Source organism: Schistosoma mansoni, assembly GCF_000237925.1.
Source record: "Schistosoma mansoni, WGS project CABG00000000 data, chromosome 2 unplaced supercontig 0108, strain Puerto Rico, whole genome shotgun sequence".
NCBI classification, from domain to species: domain Eukaryota; kingdom Metazoa; phylum Platyhelminthes; class Trematoda; order Strigeidida; family Schistosomatidae; genus Schistosoma; species Schistosoma mansoni.
The window spans coordinates 726,744-740,055 of NW_017385999.1; the positions used below are offsets into that span (position 1 = coordinate 726,744).

The 13,312-nt window shown below is 35.3% G+C and overlaps 1 protein-coding gene across 1 annotated transcript in view; it reads left to right on the forward strand.

The window, feature by feature from the left end:
* Positions 1-4,067: 4,067 nt before the first annotated feature.
* Positions 4,068-13,312, forward strand: part of Smp_140410 (maguk P55 subfamily member 2,6, putative) — a gene marked incomplete at its 3' end in the record, with an annotated part of 18,998 nt that continues 9,753 nt past the window's right edge. Inside the window, exons 1-4 of the mRNA XM_018791627.1 lie at positions 4,068-4,206; positions 4,251-4,357; positions 6,303-6,848; positions 10,625-10,876. Of these exons, the coding sequence (XP_018645233.1) occupies positions 4,185-4,206; positions 4,251-4,357; positions 6,303-6,848; positions 10,625-10,876 (927 nt within the window). The 5' untranslated portion in view covers positions 4,068-4,184. The remainder of the gene's footprint in view (positions 4,207-4,250; positions 4,358-6,302; positions 6,849-10,624; positions 10,877-13,312) is intronic.

The following is a 13,312-nucleotide window of genomic DNA, read 5'->3' on the forward strand; positions in this document are numbered from 1 at the left end:
TACGGAGTAATATATATATATATATATATATATATAACTTTAAGTGTATTAATTAAACAGTTCCTGCCATCATCTGTCGACAAAAAAGACATTGTGAAAGTGTAGGACATTGTGATACAAGTTTATGTTTCCGACACGAGAGATAAATTACAAAAGCACCATCGAAGAAAACAAGAATATGTATGTAATATTTGAAGTGATAACTATTCTCTACGGTTATATAGGTACAGTCATCAGTGTTAACTCACATAACCGTAAGTAAAGCTTCACGTGGGTAGTTGTGTAAAATAAAATTTTCATTTACATATCGTCGTAAATTTTTTCTTTAAATCACAGAACTCACAAAAAGATTATTGAGATTTTCAACAGTTGAACAGGCGTTACGAATGAGAATAACCAGTGGAATATTTTGTTGTTTAACCCTCTTTTTCAGTAAACTTTTTAAAAACGTGGTCCTACTTTCTTGCTTGCATGCTAAACTTTTTGACTAAGTATTGAGAAAGCCTGTTTGATTTCAAATGCACTTTGCAATTTAGTATACATGCATACTTAATATTACATAAACCGATTTTTCTTTTATCGATCTTTTCAAATTGCAATAAGACTTGGCAATAACAATTGAAATACATAGCGATCGATGATCGAGCATCTGCCAATTAATCCTAAAGTTGCACAATACGACGTTTCTTTAAACGTGTACGATTTTTAACGTCAAATACAGTGTGTTAAGGAACTAAGGAGACGTTTGGGGTTATGCCGAAGGTGTGTTAAAAGTTGAAGCATCATTTGATAAATCGGCTTTCAATTACGTGAAAATTAGACGACCAAGCGATTTTTTTGACACAGAGCTACATAAAGGGGGAAAATTCTCATTATTTCTCCCGGGTAGGCGAAAAAGCAGACATTTTGGCGCGTCTCCCTATTATTTTGTCTTTACTTTCCAACCTATTTTCCCATTTATTTCCTCTTTATTGGTTGTTTGGGCTATGGAACAAAGAGCTCTCAACTTCGGTACCAGAGTACACTAACATTTAATGTTATCATTCTAATTCAGGTGATAAATGTCGAGAATGATGTATACCGCCCAAACTGACAATAGGTATTGCCCCTCCATTCTCAAACACTAGAGAGTGAGAACATCACATCAAACCCACCAGTCGCTATGTAGCACTAGCTGCGTAGATTGAGGTTATGAAATTCAATATCTAAATTAATGTAGGATTATCACATGCCGAATGATTTATTTGTGCTCTCATTTCCGCATGTTAAACTGTTTAACACCTTTTTAGCATCTTGTGAAGTCGTTTAAGGTTTTGGCCGCAGAAGTTTAGGAGAGTTGATCAAATATCTAGGAGGTTGAAGCACTTACGTGTTTTTCCTTCAATCGCAAGTTTAGTGTATCACACTTCTGCCGTCATTAGGCTGATTACATTGATGATGCAATCGAGAAATTTGAACGAAAAGACACATGTTGAAAATAAAGTAAATACGAGCGAACAAATTTACTGCTGTGAGTAAATTATCAAAAAAGTAGTTTTATAAGTGTGCAACATTGAATCTGTCCTCATTAGTCTAACCAGACCAACCCTAGTTGAAGGAGGTCCATCAGGCGCAGGCAAAAGAATACGTTTGGGTACACGGCTCAACGCATTTATCGCAACAACTAATCGGCTTAGATTGTCTGATTCTCGATGTGTAGACCACTTTTCAGATATATAAGCTTTCTCCACTCTTAAATTCTAGCTTGACCAGAGTTAAGATCTTTGGTCGAGAAGGTATCAGAAACAACCGCGTTGCCAAGCATTGAATCTAAGTGACATCTTCAAGTAAATAATGTTGATAAGGAAGAACCATATAGTCTTCACTTATAAGCATAATAGGTCAAATGATCTGTATCTATCACTGCAGCTAGTTTTCCATTAGAGATCCAGCTTCTTGGTGAAAGCGTTCACTGATTGATCTGACAACCCTTGTCGAATGAGAAGGGGGAAATGGATCAGTGTATGTGTAAACCGGAATCACACCCTGAGATTTTTCGATCATGGTCTTTGAAGCTTCTTCCTGCGACCTCTGAGGCATTGTAATACCCAAATAATTATTTAAGATATGGAATATCAATATATGGTCACCTCACATTCTACGGTACAATAAAAGGGAAAGGTTCAAGAGTTACCATCGCTCGTCGTGGGGAAGCTTGGAAAGTCCTTGCAGTAAATTAATACACACACGTTGAACATAACTGTGTCAGCATCCCAAATTGAACATGAACTTGATGCCTGAATGCAGTATCCTAAGTTAGTTTTTAGTGAGCCAGCAGAGGAACTTAATCAAGATATGACAATACGCATATGATATTTAAAATTCGAATAATATTTTCGTTAAAATATTTGGGCGCTCGGTGACTATAAAACCTGAGATAACTATTGTATTTCAATTCACATCTGTTTCCAAGACACGACTATTATATCTCCTGGGTTTTTTCGTGCCTGCGGGAGTGGAAGTGGTTTTCCACTTACGGTTCACTGACTACATTCACTGCATCCATTATGCATTGCCACACTCTTTATAACAGTGATCTGAGATCGCGAAATTGAGACCATTTAAGCAATTGGTTCAATCAATCTCAAGATGAAGTTGGTTACCCTCATTTCGTATTAATTTCCGATTTTTAAAGTCATCTGCAAACACAAGTATCTCCAACATGAACAATCTTGGTAATCTATCGAAGTGATGAAATAATGTGGTGAGCCCAAAATGGTACTTTAGAGCATACGACTTTTGGCCGGTTTCAAATTAAGTATTGCCTGACTCTCTGTCTTCGGACACAAAGAAATGTTCTTATCAAGAATGTACGGTATATGTTATGCCAGTGCTCAAGATAATATTCTAGGTTCTTGTCCGAAATCGCGGCAAGAGTCTCCAAAATACTCTTTTTTGCCCTGTTTTATGATCTGTTTTAAATGAATTTGTCACTACACAGCGATTGGTCAATAAAAAAATCTGGGACTTTGATCAGAAAAACACGAAGGTAAATAGCGCGATGTTTGGTGTTCGGTAGAAACTTGAAGTATGCTTTTCTTACCTCATGCTAAAGGAAACTTTACAGAGCTTTTATATTTTTACGTGAGTCTTACACCGAGACTAGCGCAAACTTTATTTATATCTATATATTATAAAATAACTATTGATAAGTGGCTTTGGAAGTTGAAATCCAAGATCTTGATTTTCGATTTAAATTTTTTACGTAACCGATTTTGTCATCAATGGCAACTTCTCATTACATTTTGTGATTGTGGTGCATCTAGACAAAAATTGTCGGAATTCTATAAATGGTGATGTATATGTGATTTGCTTTAGAGCTTAAGAATAACACAACTTATAATTATTGACGTCACATTCTTGAAAGTTCAGTAAGCAAATCGTGGTTGAGTTGTGTAATTTTGCTTTACCTCTTATGAATTCCTCTATCTATCTCGATATACATAGACACAGAACGTTGTTCGACACTATGGTATTCTTACTTCACATCAAAATAAAGGCGTTTATCTTTGATTTACAAAAAAATCAGGTTGACAGAAATGTATGGTATTTAGGTGCAAACATACCACTATGATTAATTTTGTATATTATCAGCCATGAGCTTTAAACAGGGTCGATAGTTACATTTTTTAGTTTGATTAAGGAATGAAAAGAGCCTCATTATTTTCAATTTCATTGTGGGACATAAATGCAGTGTACTTACAAGTTCAGAGCATTTCGCATAGTACGTTAGATCAAGCATTCATAACACAGGTTATATGTGATTTCTAGGTTGACGTTCTACGTATAAAGTGATATTGTTTGGGCTTAGCCACAAACTAGTATACAAATATTTCAGAATGTCTGTAATATTGTTATTATTAACAGCAGTTCACTTCAGATGACCTTTAAATAACGGCATTTTTCTGGGGCAGTCATTCAGCAGGAAAGAAAAAAAACATGAATTTATTTATTGCTGTATGTCCTGTTGCAAGAGTTTACCTCTGTTGTTAGACAAGCTATATTTCCATTTTATTTTAGTTTTGTGCAGGTTATGCATGATTGTTCAACACCCGAGTTCAGTACTCTGCGGCCTCTCTGTATAAAAACAATTCTATAGAATAAACTGCAATATACCGACGTCCAGAGCTATCTTCAGTTTTGTCATGAAGCAAAGACATTCAGTAGGTATGACTTGACAAATGCTATTCATTTTGTAATTTCTAACTTAGCCGCCCTCAAAAAGGTCAAGAAAAATATTAAAAAACACTTCAACGATCAAGATGCTTCTGAACTCCACAAAGTGTTGTCGAAAAAATTGTTCGGGAATTTAGTAGAGGTAATTCTAAGAACTTATTCTATATTTTTATGGTTTGAGTGTGTTTATTTCTTCTCATTCTGGCTTTATATCAGTTAGAACATACTATGGTGAATCGATATGTAATGTACAACTAGAGACTAGTATCTCATTGTACTCGAGCAGAATTTTGTTCTCGTACCTAAATGGCTGTACAAGGTACACCTATGTTTCGCATTAACTCAGCTTTTTTATTACGATTGGTGAAATGTAGTTTTGTTGTGAGGTATCAAGCAAATTTTTTGGCAAGTATCTATATTACACAAGTTGCCTAAACTATAACCTATCTCCTGTATAGTCACAGTCCACAGGTTTGTTCATGCTTCTCAGTATTGTTAGACTGTTCACAAGTTTGATTTATATGGGTTTAGTGTTTATAGTTTACTGCATGAACCTTTAAATAACCATAATATCATTTTTTAAGAGAGGATCTGTTTGTACATGTTAGAAAGTGGAAAAGTAGGTCATGTAAATCCTTCATTTAAACCAACATTAACGATTGTCCACAGTATCTCGAATTTTCTAACTGTATAATGTGAGTCTCAACTCACCTCAATTATTATATCAACTTACAGCTGTCACAGCTCCTTTGCGTGATGTTAAAATTTAGTGCCTGATGGACTTTTTTTATCTGTGTTTATTTATAATTTAGAGAGACCTTCGAGATTTTTAAAATTGTTTGCATTGATAACTGTTCGGCTTGTTATTTTGGCAATCTATTTATTCGGTGTATATTACTTACAAAGTACACGTTTATGTACTCTTTTATGTATGAGGAGTAAGGAAACTACATGGTTGTTCAAACTGAAGTTGGTGGGGTAAACTCCGAACTTAGGGCCTGCTGATTATAATACAGGTGTAGCAATTTGAGATCAGGCTTGAGGTTTTAACTTTGGAAATTATCTAGTGATTACGAAATCGCGTATTCAAATCCATTTCACTGAGTTAGGTTAGATAATAAGGCAGTACCTCAAAATTCGTGCTGCAACTAATATGTGGATATTAAGTCTCATTCTTATCGGATATTTTTCAAAACAATGTTCATATCACATATATCACCCAAAAACGAAGAAATGTAATTATTTTTAATCTTGTTTCTACATCTCATGCTCAGCTTTGTTTAGGGTTTAGTTAAATATTATAATTCATCTAGCTCCAAGCATTTTCATATTCCTTACGTTTGCTCTGTGGTAATATCACGATAGTTATTCATATCGTTTTCATATCTTAAAATTAGGCTACATTCGTACTTATATAGTCATACAGATGAACGAAGTCATGTTTAATATAGGTAAAGTATCAGTTTTCTGCCAACGCGGAAACGTCAAACTGTTTATGTTGCTCTTTAGCATATAAACAGCAAGAATGTTCTGTTTTTAAGCAAACGTATATTTTTGGAAGCTCTAATAATTTCTGTCGTCTAGTTTGGGCTTTTATGAAAGCGGAAATTTATTTCGCGAAATATATTTGTTTCTTCTTACACTGTCAGTAACAATAACGTTTTATCATTTAGCTAACTATGTACATTAAATTACTTAACTGACTGGATTAATAAGCCACTTGCTTACTGATGTCATAATTGTGGACAAACCGGCCATTGAAGCTTGATTATAATGCGTAAAATTGTGTAATACAGACTACTTTAGTTTGTCAGCTCTTCGTGTTCACGTACCTGTTCATTTTAATTTTAGTAGATCATAATATAACCTGAAGTGCGACATTTTGCATGACCTTAGTAACAAGAAGTAAATCAGTGATTATTGAATATACAGAATGAAGCCATCTGAGAATTGTAATGTGCGAATCCTGTAGACTTAGAATTAACATTTGTCTTTCAGTACTATTAAAACTAAGACCGCTTGGGTACGTATATGTCATCGAAGTAAAATTAATGAAATTTTGTTTATTTTATCCCTAATGTCCTTAGATATTTGATCTAATATCTTATCCTTGTGAACAAGTACCAAATGAAGATACAGATCTAAATGCTATTACCAAAGACTTAGTAGAAGCACTTTATGATGGTCCATTAACTATTGATCCGTTGGATGTAGAAGCGAATGAATTAATTCAACTACTTAGTTCTCCAGTATGGCGTAGCTTTTCTACTGCATACACTGAAATAACAACCAGCCACTTTGACATGCCTGAATTACCTGAAATAGCGTACATGACGTCGGGCCTGGGTGGTATTAATACAAATCTAGGAAGTTTGATGGCCAGTAAAGCATCTAATTTACAAGTGGCTGACAGAAGTTTTGGGGATGGCGTTATTAAAGATGATCGAAATGGAATTCCCAATGAACTATGTAATTCACGATCAATTATGTATGGTGCCGGTAGTGAAAAAGTGTATACTGACTTGAGAAAAAATGAAGCTACACTTACTGGAGGTGGCGATGGTCCAGCATTGCCACCTGTAGATGGTGCAGTAAAAATGATCGGGATTCAAAAGAACCATGGTGAAGATTTAGTGAGTTGATTTCTTATTTAATGCGTTATAAGACGTCGCGTATATATAATAAAAAAATAGTCAGTCCGGATATATGGTTTGAAAGTTTGTAATTAAAGAAATTAAAGATGTTACGAAAATCTATAGTAATATTAAAACTTCAGAAAGTTTAGAACTAAAGCACTCAATAGACTAGCACAGTAGGAAACATTCAGAGATTATGTTAAGGTGGAGTTCCATGTCAGTTGAAATGAGTAAATTGAATGTCGATTAATATATGATGCGTGGATCTTATGGTGTCGTGGCTCAAAGAACAGATAATGGCGACCGTCTGTTGCAGCTATGCTCAGATAACCGCCTGTTTCTTGCAAATACTAACTTTAAGCACAAGGAAAAACATCTTTTGACATGAAGACTCCGGAATTCGTCCCAACGTTGGACCCAAATAGATCTCATCGCTATCAGCCACCGATGGAGGGACTCGATAGAAGAATATCGGTCATTCTAGAGCACATGCTTAGATTCAGATCATGCTCTAGTGCGAGCACGTATCTGTCTGCGTCTTACTGGACGTAGGAAAGACACTGCAAGAAAACCTCTTGGTTTTCTACTTAATGATAGGCAAGCTAAGAATATATTTCAGGAACAACTAGAAAAACAGTTAGGCAGCCATGTAAGTTGTGCCCACCTCGAGGCATCGTGGAATGACATCCGAAAAGCTGTGGAAACAGCAGTGATATCTGCTAGTACGGTAAACCATAAGGTTAGGGAGAAACACCCGGTCTCAGCAGCATCTACCGCACTGATAGATGCTCAAAAGCCCATCCCATATGGCTCTAAACATAACGAAGAGCGGAGTCAGCTTAAGCGCAGGCTAATAAAAAGCCTACGCAATGACCGTGAACAGTGGTGGGTAGCGAAAGCAAGAGAGATGGAAAAGGCAGCGGCAATAGGTAACAGTAGGCAGCTATTCAGACTCGTTAAAGAAACCGGTATTAGGAACCCAAGTATCAGTGAAACTATCTCAGATAAAGTTGGGCATATCATTCATTTTCAATCCAGGAAATTGGATCGATGGACATAACACTTCAGGGATCAGTTCAGCTGGCCTTCAGCCACACTTCCGTTTCCCACGATCCCCAGTTGCCCTGAATGGCAAGTTAATGTAAATCCACCAACACTTTACGAGGTTGAAAAAGCTATAGGAAATCTGAAGCGAGGGAGGGTAGCAGGCCCTGACAGATTTACCCTTGAGATTTTTAAGGATGGCGGCCCAGTACTAGCAGCGAGATTAACTGAGGTCTTAGGTAGAATCTGGGAACTGGACGTAATTCCATCTGACTGGTCCCAATCACTGATTGTGCCAGTCTATAAGAAAGGACAAAAGTCCTCCTGTGACAATCACAGAGAAATCAGTCTGACTAATATAGTATCTAAAATATTAGCTTCAATAATACTTGGACGCCTAACCAAAGCTCGTGAAGAATAGACTAGAGAAAACCAGGCTGGTTTTCGACCTGGATGTGGTTGTATAGACCAGGTATTCACTCTACATCAGGTCCTGGAACATAGACACACATTCAGACGCCCCACAACTGTAGTATTCTTCGACCTTAAGGCGGCATTTGACTCCGTTGATCGTGAGATTCTATGGCAGTGTTTGTCATTGAAAGGAGTACCAAAGAAGTACATTAACCTTATAAAGGCTCTCTACTCGAACACAACTGGTCAAGTTAGAGCTTATGGTGAACAGTCATCAGAATTGATTACCTCAAGTGGTGTTCGTCAGGGCTGTCCACTTTCTCCATTTTTGTTTAATTTTGTCGTTGACATGCTTTTAGAGATAACACTTTCATCATCTAAATCTCCAGGAGTTGAACTTTTACCAGGAGACTCACTTGTTGACTTAGAATACGCTGATGATATAGTTCTATTTGGTGAAGACGCTGACAAAATTCATAGTCTTCTGACCACTATAAGCAACAATGCAGGGATGTTCGGGATGCGATTCTCCCCCTCGAAATGCAAAATGTTACTTCAGGATTGGGTCGCATCGACACCTGAACTAATGATAGGGAGTGAAGTATTTGAGCGTGTCTACCGCCTCATTTATCTTGGGAGTCTCATCAACCCTTGTGGTCTGGTGTGTGACAAAATCTCAGCACGGATATAGAAGGCTCGTCTAGCTTTCACCAACTTGCGTCATTTATGGTGCAGGCGAGATATCCGTCTAACAACCGAAGGACGGGTTTACTGCGCAGCAGTTCGTTCCGTCCTACTTTATAGCAGTGAAACATGGCCGATAAGAGTAGAGGATATTCGTAGGCTACTAGTTTTCGATCACAGGTGTCTTCGAAGTATTGCTCGTATATCCTGGGACCACCGAGTAAGCAATGTAGTTGTTAGGAAACGGGTACTAGGTAAGGATGGCAAATCGATTGATGAAGTAGTGAAACTTCATCAGTTGAGATGGCTGGAACACGTTTTATGGTGTAGGAGTAGGTTGGAAGAAAGCTATGGGTGGCCAGACCAAAACGTGGTACAAATCCATGAAGTCACTGACACGTGGATTGAGCCATGTTTGTATGTGTAGACTACCTGGAATTCAGAATTCAGACGTAACTACCGAGCTTAATTTTTGTCCACCATATTATAAATCTTGTCAGATTTAATAGGGGATTGAGTGGTCTAAAACATTTGGTTGTAAGTCAAAACCTAGTTTATTTGTTTTGGTAGCTAGCAACATGTGTTGTGTACCGCTTATTCACCGAATATTTTCGAATTACACATAATCTCATATATACTTTTTTACAATTTCTCAGAAGATTCTAATATCCATAACACGAGTTCAAATTAAGTTTTACTTTAAATAGAATACACATACTATTACTTCATATTGTGGAAATTTTTTTGTATCGATGACAAAATCTTTAGAGCATATATTTGCCTACCTTTAATAAAAATATTTATTTTCATTATTTATGGCACATCTATTTTCTTTTTTTTCTTTACTTTTTCCCTCATATTTCCGAATAATCTATAAAATTGAGTGGTTCTTATCACTAATTCTTTTGCGATGGTTAGTAGATGTCAGCATGGGAATATGTTTCCTCCAACCTTCAAATTAAATCTATAAGAACTTTTGTTTAAATTTGAAAAAATAGTTTCGTAGTAGCTGGGCTCCAAGGTAATATAAGACATTAAGCAGGTCAATTATATTTGTAAAAATCTCAGCGATTAAACTTTAAGTAAATCCAGCGTTTCGATCCTCAATCTAATCCAAGCTTTTTCAAGGAAATACAATTAAACATCAAAATTACAGAATATAAATATGTACATGGTTCTCCGGTTAACTGTATCCTAAACGGGTCATCCAATCATGTTAACACTAATGAAAGTAAGATTTTTTTGTACTGCATATGAAACATTTAGTGTGAAAAGTTAAGAAAATTGTGTTAAGACAACAGTTGTGTGTTTATGTAGGTAGATCTGATATGAATTAAATAGTAGTATGTTATCTCGATAAAAGCATTTCTTTTATAACCGCCATTCTCATTTGACGAAAGTTTTACTCAACATTATTTTGAAGACAAGATAGGGAAGGTTTGTTGCTCAGCTAACTGAACTGATTGTCATTATTTCTTACGTCATCAAGTAAATATTTTTATTTTCGCAAATTACCAGATAATCTGTTCTTCTCTGCCTTTTTATAAAACGCCGATGTTTTCATCCAAAGATTTGATTGTTTTTGAAATATCACATTGTTTTATTCTATGCAAAATTAAAAATTATCACAGGGTATCACTGTTATTCAACAACAATATATGTCTGCACATTATGGTTTAGTGAAGGAACTGGTAATTAAACGAATTTTAGCTGCTTCTCATGTTGAACAGCTGGATTTGCTACACGTAGGTGATGTGATTCGTGAAGCAAATGGAGTTCCAGTTGATAATCCTGAAGTATTACAGAAAGTATTAAAAAATGCATCTGGAAACGTCACACTGAAAATCATTCCTGGTTACCAATCAACTCCTATTTCTTCCCAAGTAAGATTGATGAAGAACTATGTTTTTTCATCAAAATTTTATCTTATATTTTTTCACTTATTTTATAAAATTTTGTAATAAAAAATGTTGATATACTTGATGCTAATTACGAGGTCTCCTTACTCGGTAACGAAACGAAGATCAAAGACACAGTAATACGATAGGCTATTCCAATCCGTTGTCCCAGGCCCCGCTAACTAGAGTGAGACGTCCAAGAAGGAAGTGGGGAAAATATATTCCGTAAGCAGCCAGAAGCACAAGCAATCACAACAGGAAGAAATCAAACGTATATATACAGCATGAAACTGTCCTTGGAAAATGTTACAAAACAGCATACTAAAAGATACAACGGACTAATAGCGTTTAAGATTTTCTCGAGTGGGAAATACGACATGAAGGTGAAAAGAGCGCTTTTGGCGCGAAAACAACGAAATTCAAATTTTCAAAATAAAATTACAAGTCATTTACCAAGTGAGTTCTGGGGATCTAACATCCCCAACAAACATTCAATTCGTTTATTCAGTAGGTTTCTGTTAAAATCCGATTTGACTAAACAAATCTTTGATTTATGTATTATTGAATCAAGTTGTTTTAATAGTATATTACTCGGTGTGTATTAGTTATAAAAGGTAATAAAATAACAATATCTACATGTTTTGGAAATTTTAATTTCTTGTTTTAGCGCCAGAAAAACCCATTTACACCTTCATGTCGTATTTCCCACTTGGGAGGACCTTAAATGTCATTGCTTCGTTGTCTCTTTTAATGTGTTATTTCGTAACGCTTCCCAAGGATTTTTTAATGCTACATATGTACGCTTGAATTGTGCTTGTGTTTGTTGTTCGTACTTCTGGCTGCTTGTAGAATACATTTCTTTCTTCTGAACCTGGACTCCTCTCTCTAGTTAGCTGGGCTGGGACGCATTGGAATAGTTAGCTGATTTGGTCAATATGTCACTGATTCTTCGTTCCGTTCGCAGATTAGGTGAACGCGTAATGTCTTCAAACATAGCATTTCATGAAATAAAACATTTTTTTTGTGAAAATTTTCTTGAGTGTTCTGCAGTTCAGAAAAAAAGATTCTTAGCTATTTGAAATTGTTTCAATTTCAGATCATCAGTGTACGATGTTTTAACTTAAAGCTTCAATATTAGTGAAATATAATATAATTCAACTTACCGAATTTTCAGGAGTCAGATGTTTCTTACAGTTTAGTATTGATCTGAAAATAAATTCAGTGCAATGAAATTGCAGTTCTTCTTTTCAGTGTAGATAGTTACCACTTGACAGATGGTAGTAAATTAAATTATATTTAAAATACATTGATCATTCACATTATATCATTGTGTTATATTGCATATTTTTAATCTACTTGAGCTGACAGTCATTTTTTTACTCTTATACGTGGATATCAACGTAGACTGCATGTCATTAACACAAATTTGTGTTGCTGATAATAAATTTAGACTCAAGTTCGATTCAAAATTCGTTAATAAGTATTAAAGAGTTATCTTATGGTTTCATGTTGCTACTAGGTTGTAAATACGATATATTGTTATAGGAAATCACTTAAAATGGTCGTACTATTGTGTAAAGTGATTAATGGTATTTATCCAATACTTCTCAATCGGTCAGCATGGAAATGTATCATCATAACTAAGCAAAGTGACAACAATAAGATATATTTGCTTTATTTTTTATCCGTAAAATCAACTTTCAGTCTTGGTTTCATATTTCTTAGCATAAATTAGGAAGATGTCTTTGTCAAATAGTGTCTGGTAATTAAGACGACAGTTATACTTTTAACTCAAGGGACGAAATATTAAGGATTTTTGACAGAAGAAAGTGAGTGTTCAGTGACCATTATTTAGTTAGAGCTTTTCATCATATTTAAGACTCATCAACTAAATAAAGTTGTACCCTAGTTTTTGTTTTGTTACTAGGAGATAAGTTATGTACCTAGAGCTTGAAACATAGGATCATTACGCATCAGGCCACTGGGTCACAAATATCATCAGTTGTTCAAAGGGTTACGATATATATATATATATATATATATATATTACTTGTAATACTAGGAATATGGAAACTTGAATACAGACATAATCAAACACGCGAACTGATTTTCACTTCTGGGTTTTATTCAAATTATAATCAAAAAGTAAATATAAGTACTCCGAAAGCGTTTGTCCAAGGAGCCCATATAACAACCGAAATCGATGGATTCAGTTTTGAATATCAACAATGGAAGATAATGATCTCATACAATTAATAATTCTCTACTTTTCTGATTTCCAATAATTTTGAAATTGATAGTGTTTTAGCTGTGAAACAAATAACCTGTAATATGCTACTATACTTTACAATTACTAAAATTATTCAGATTGTCCTTTATGATTATGTTTGGTTCCCTTTCTATTTTATTTAACTCTCACTT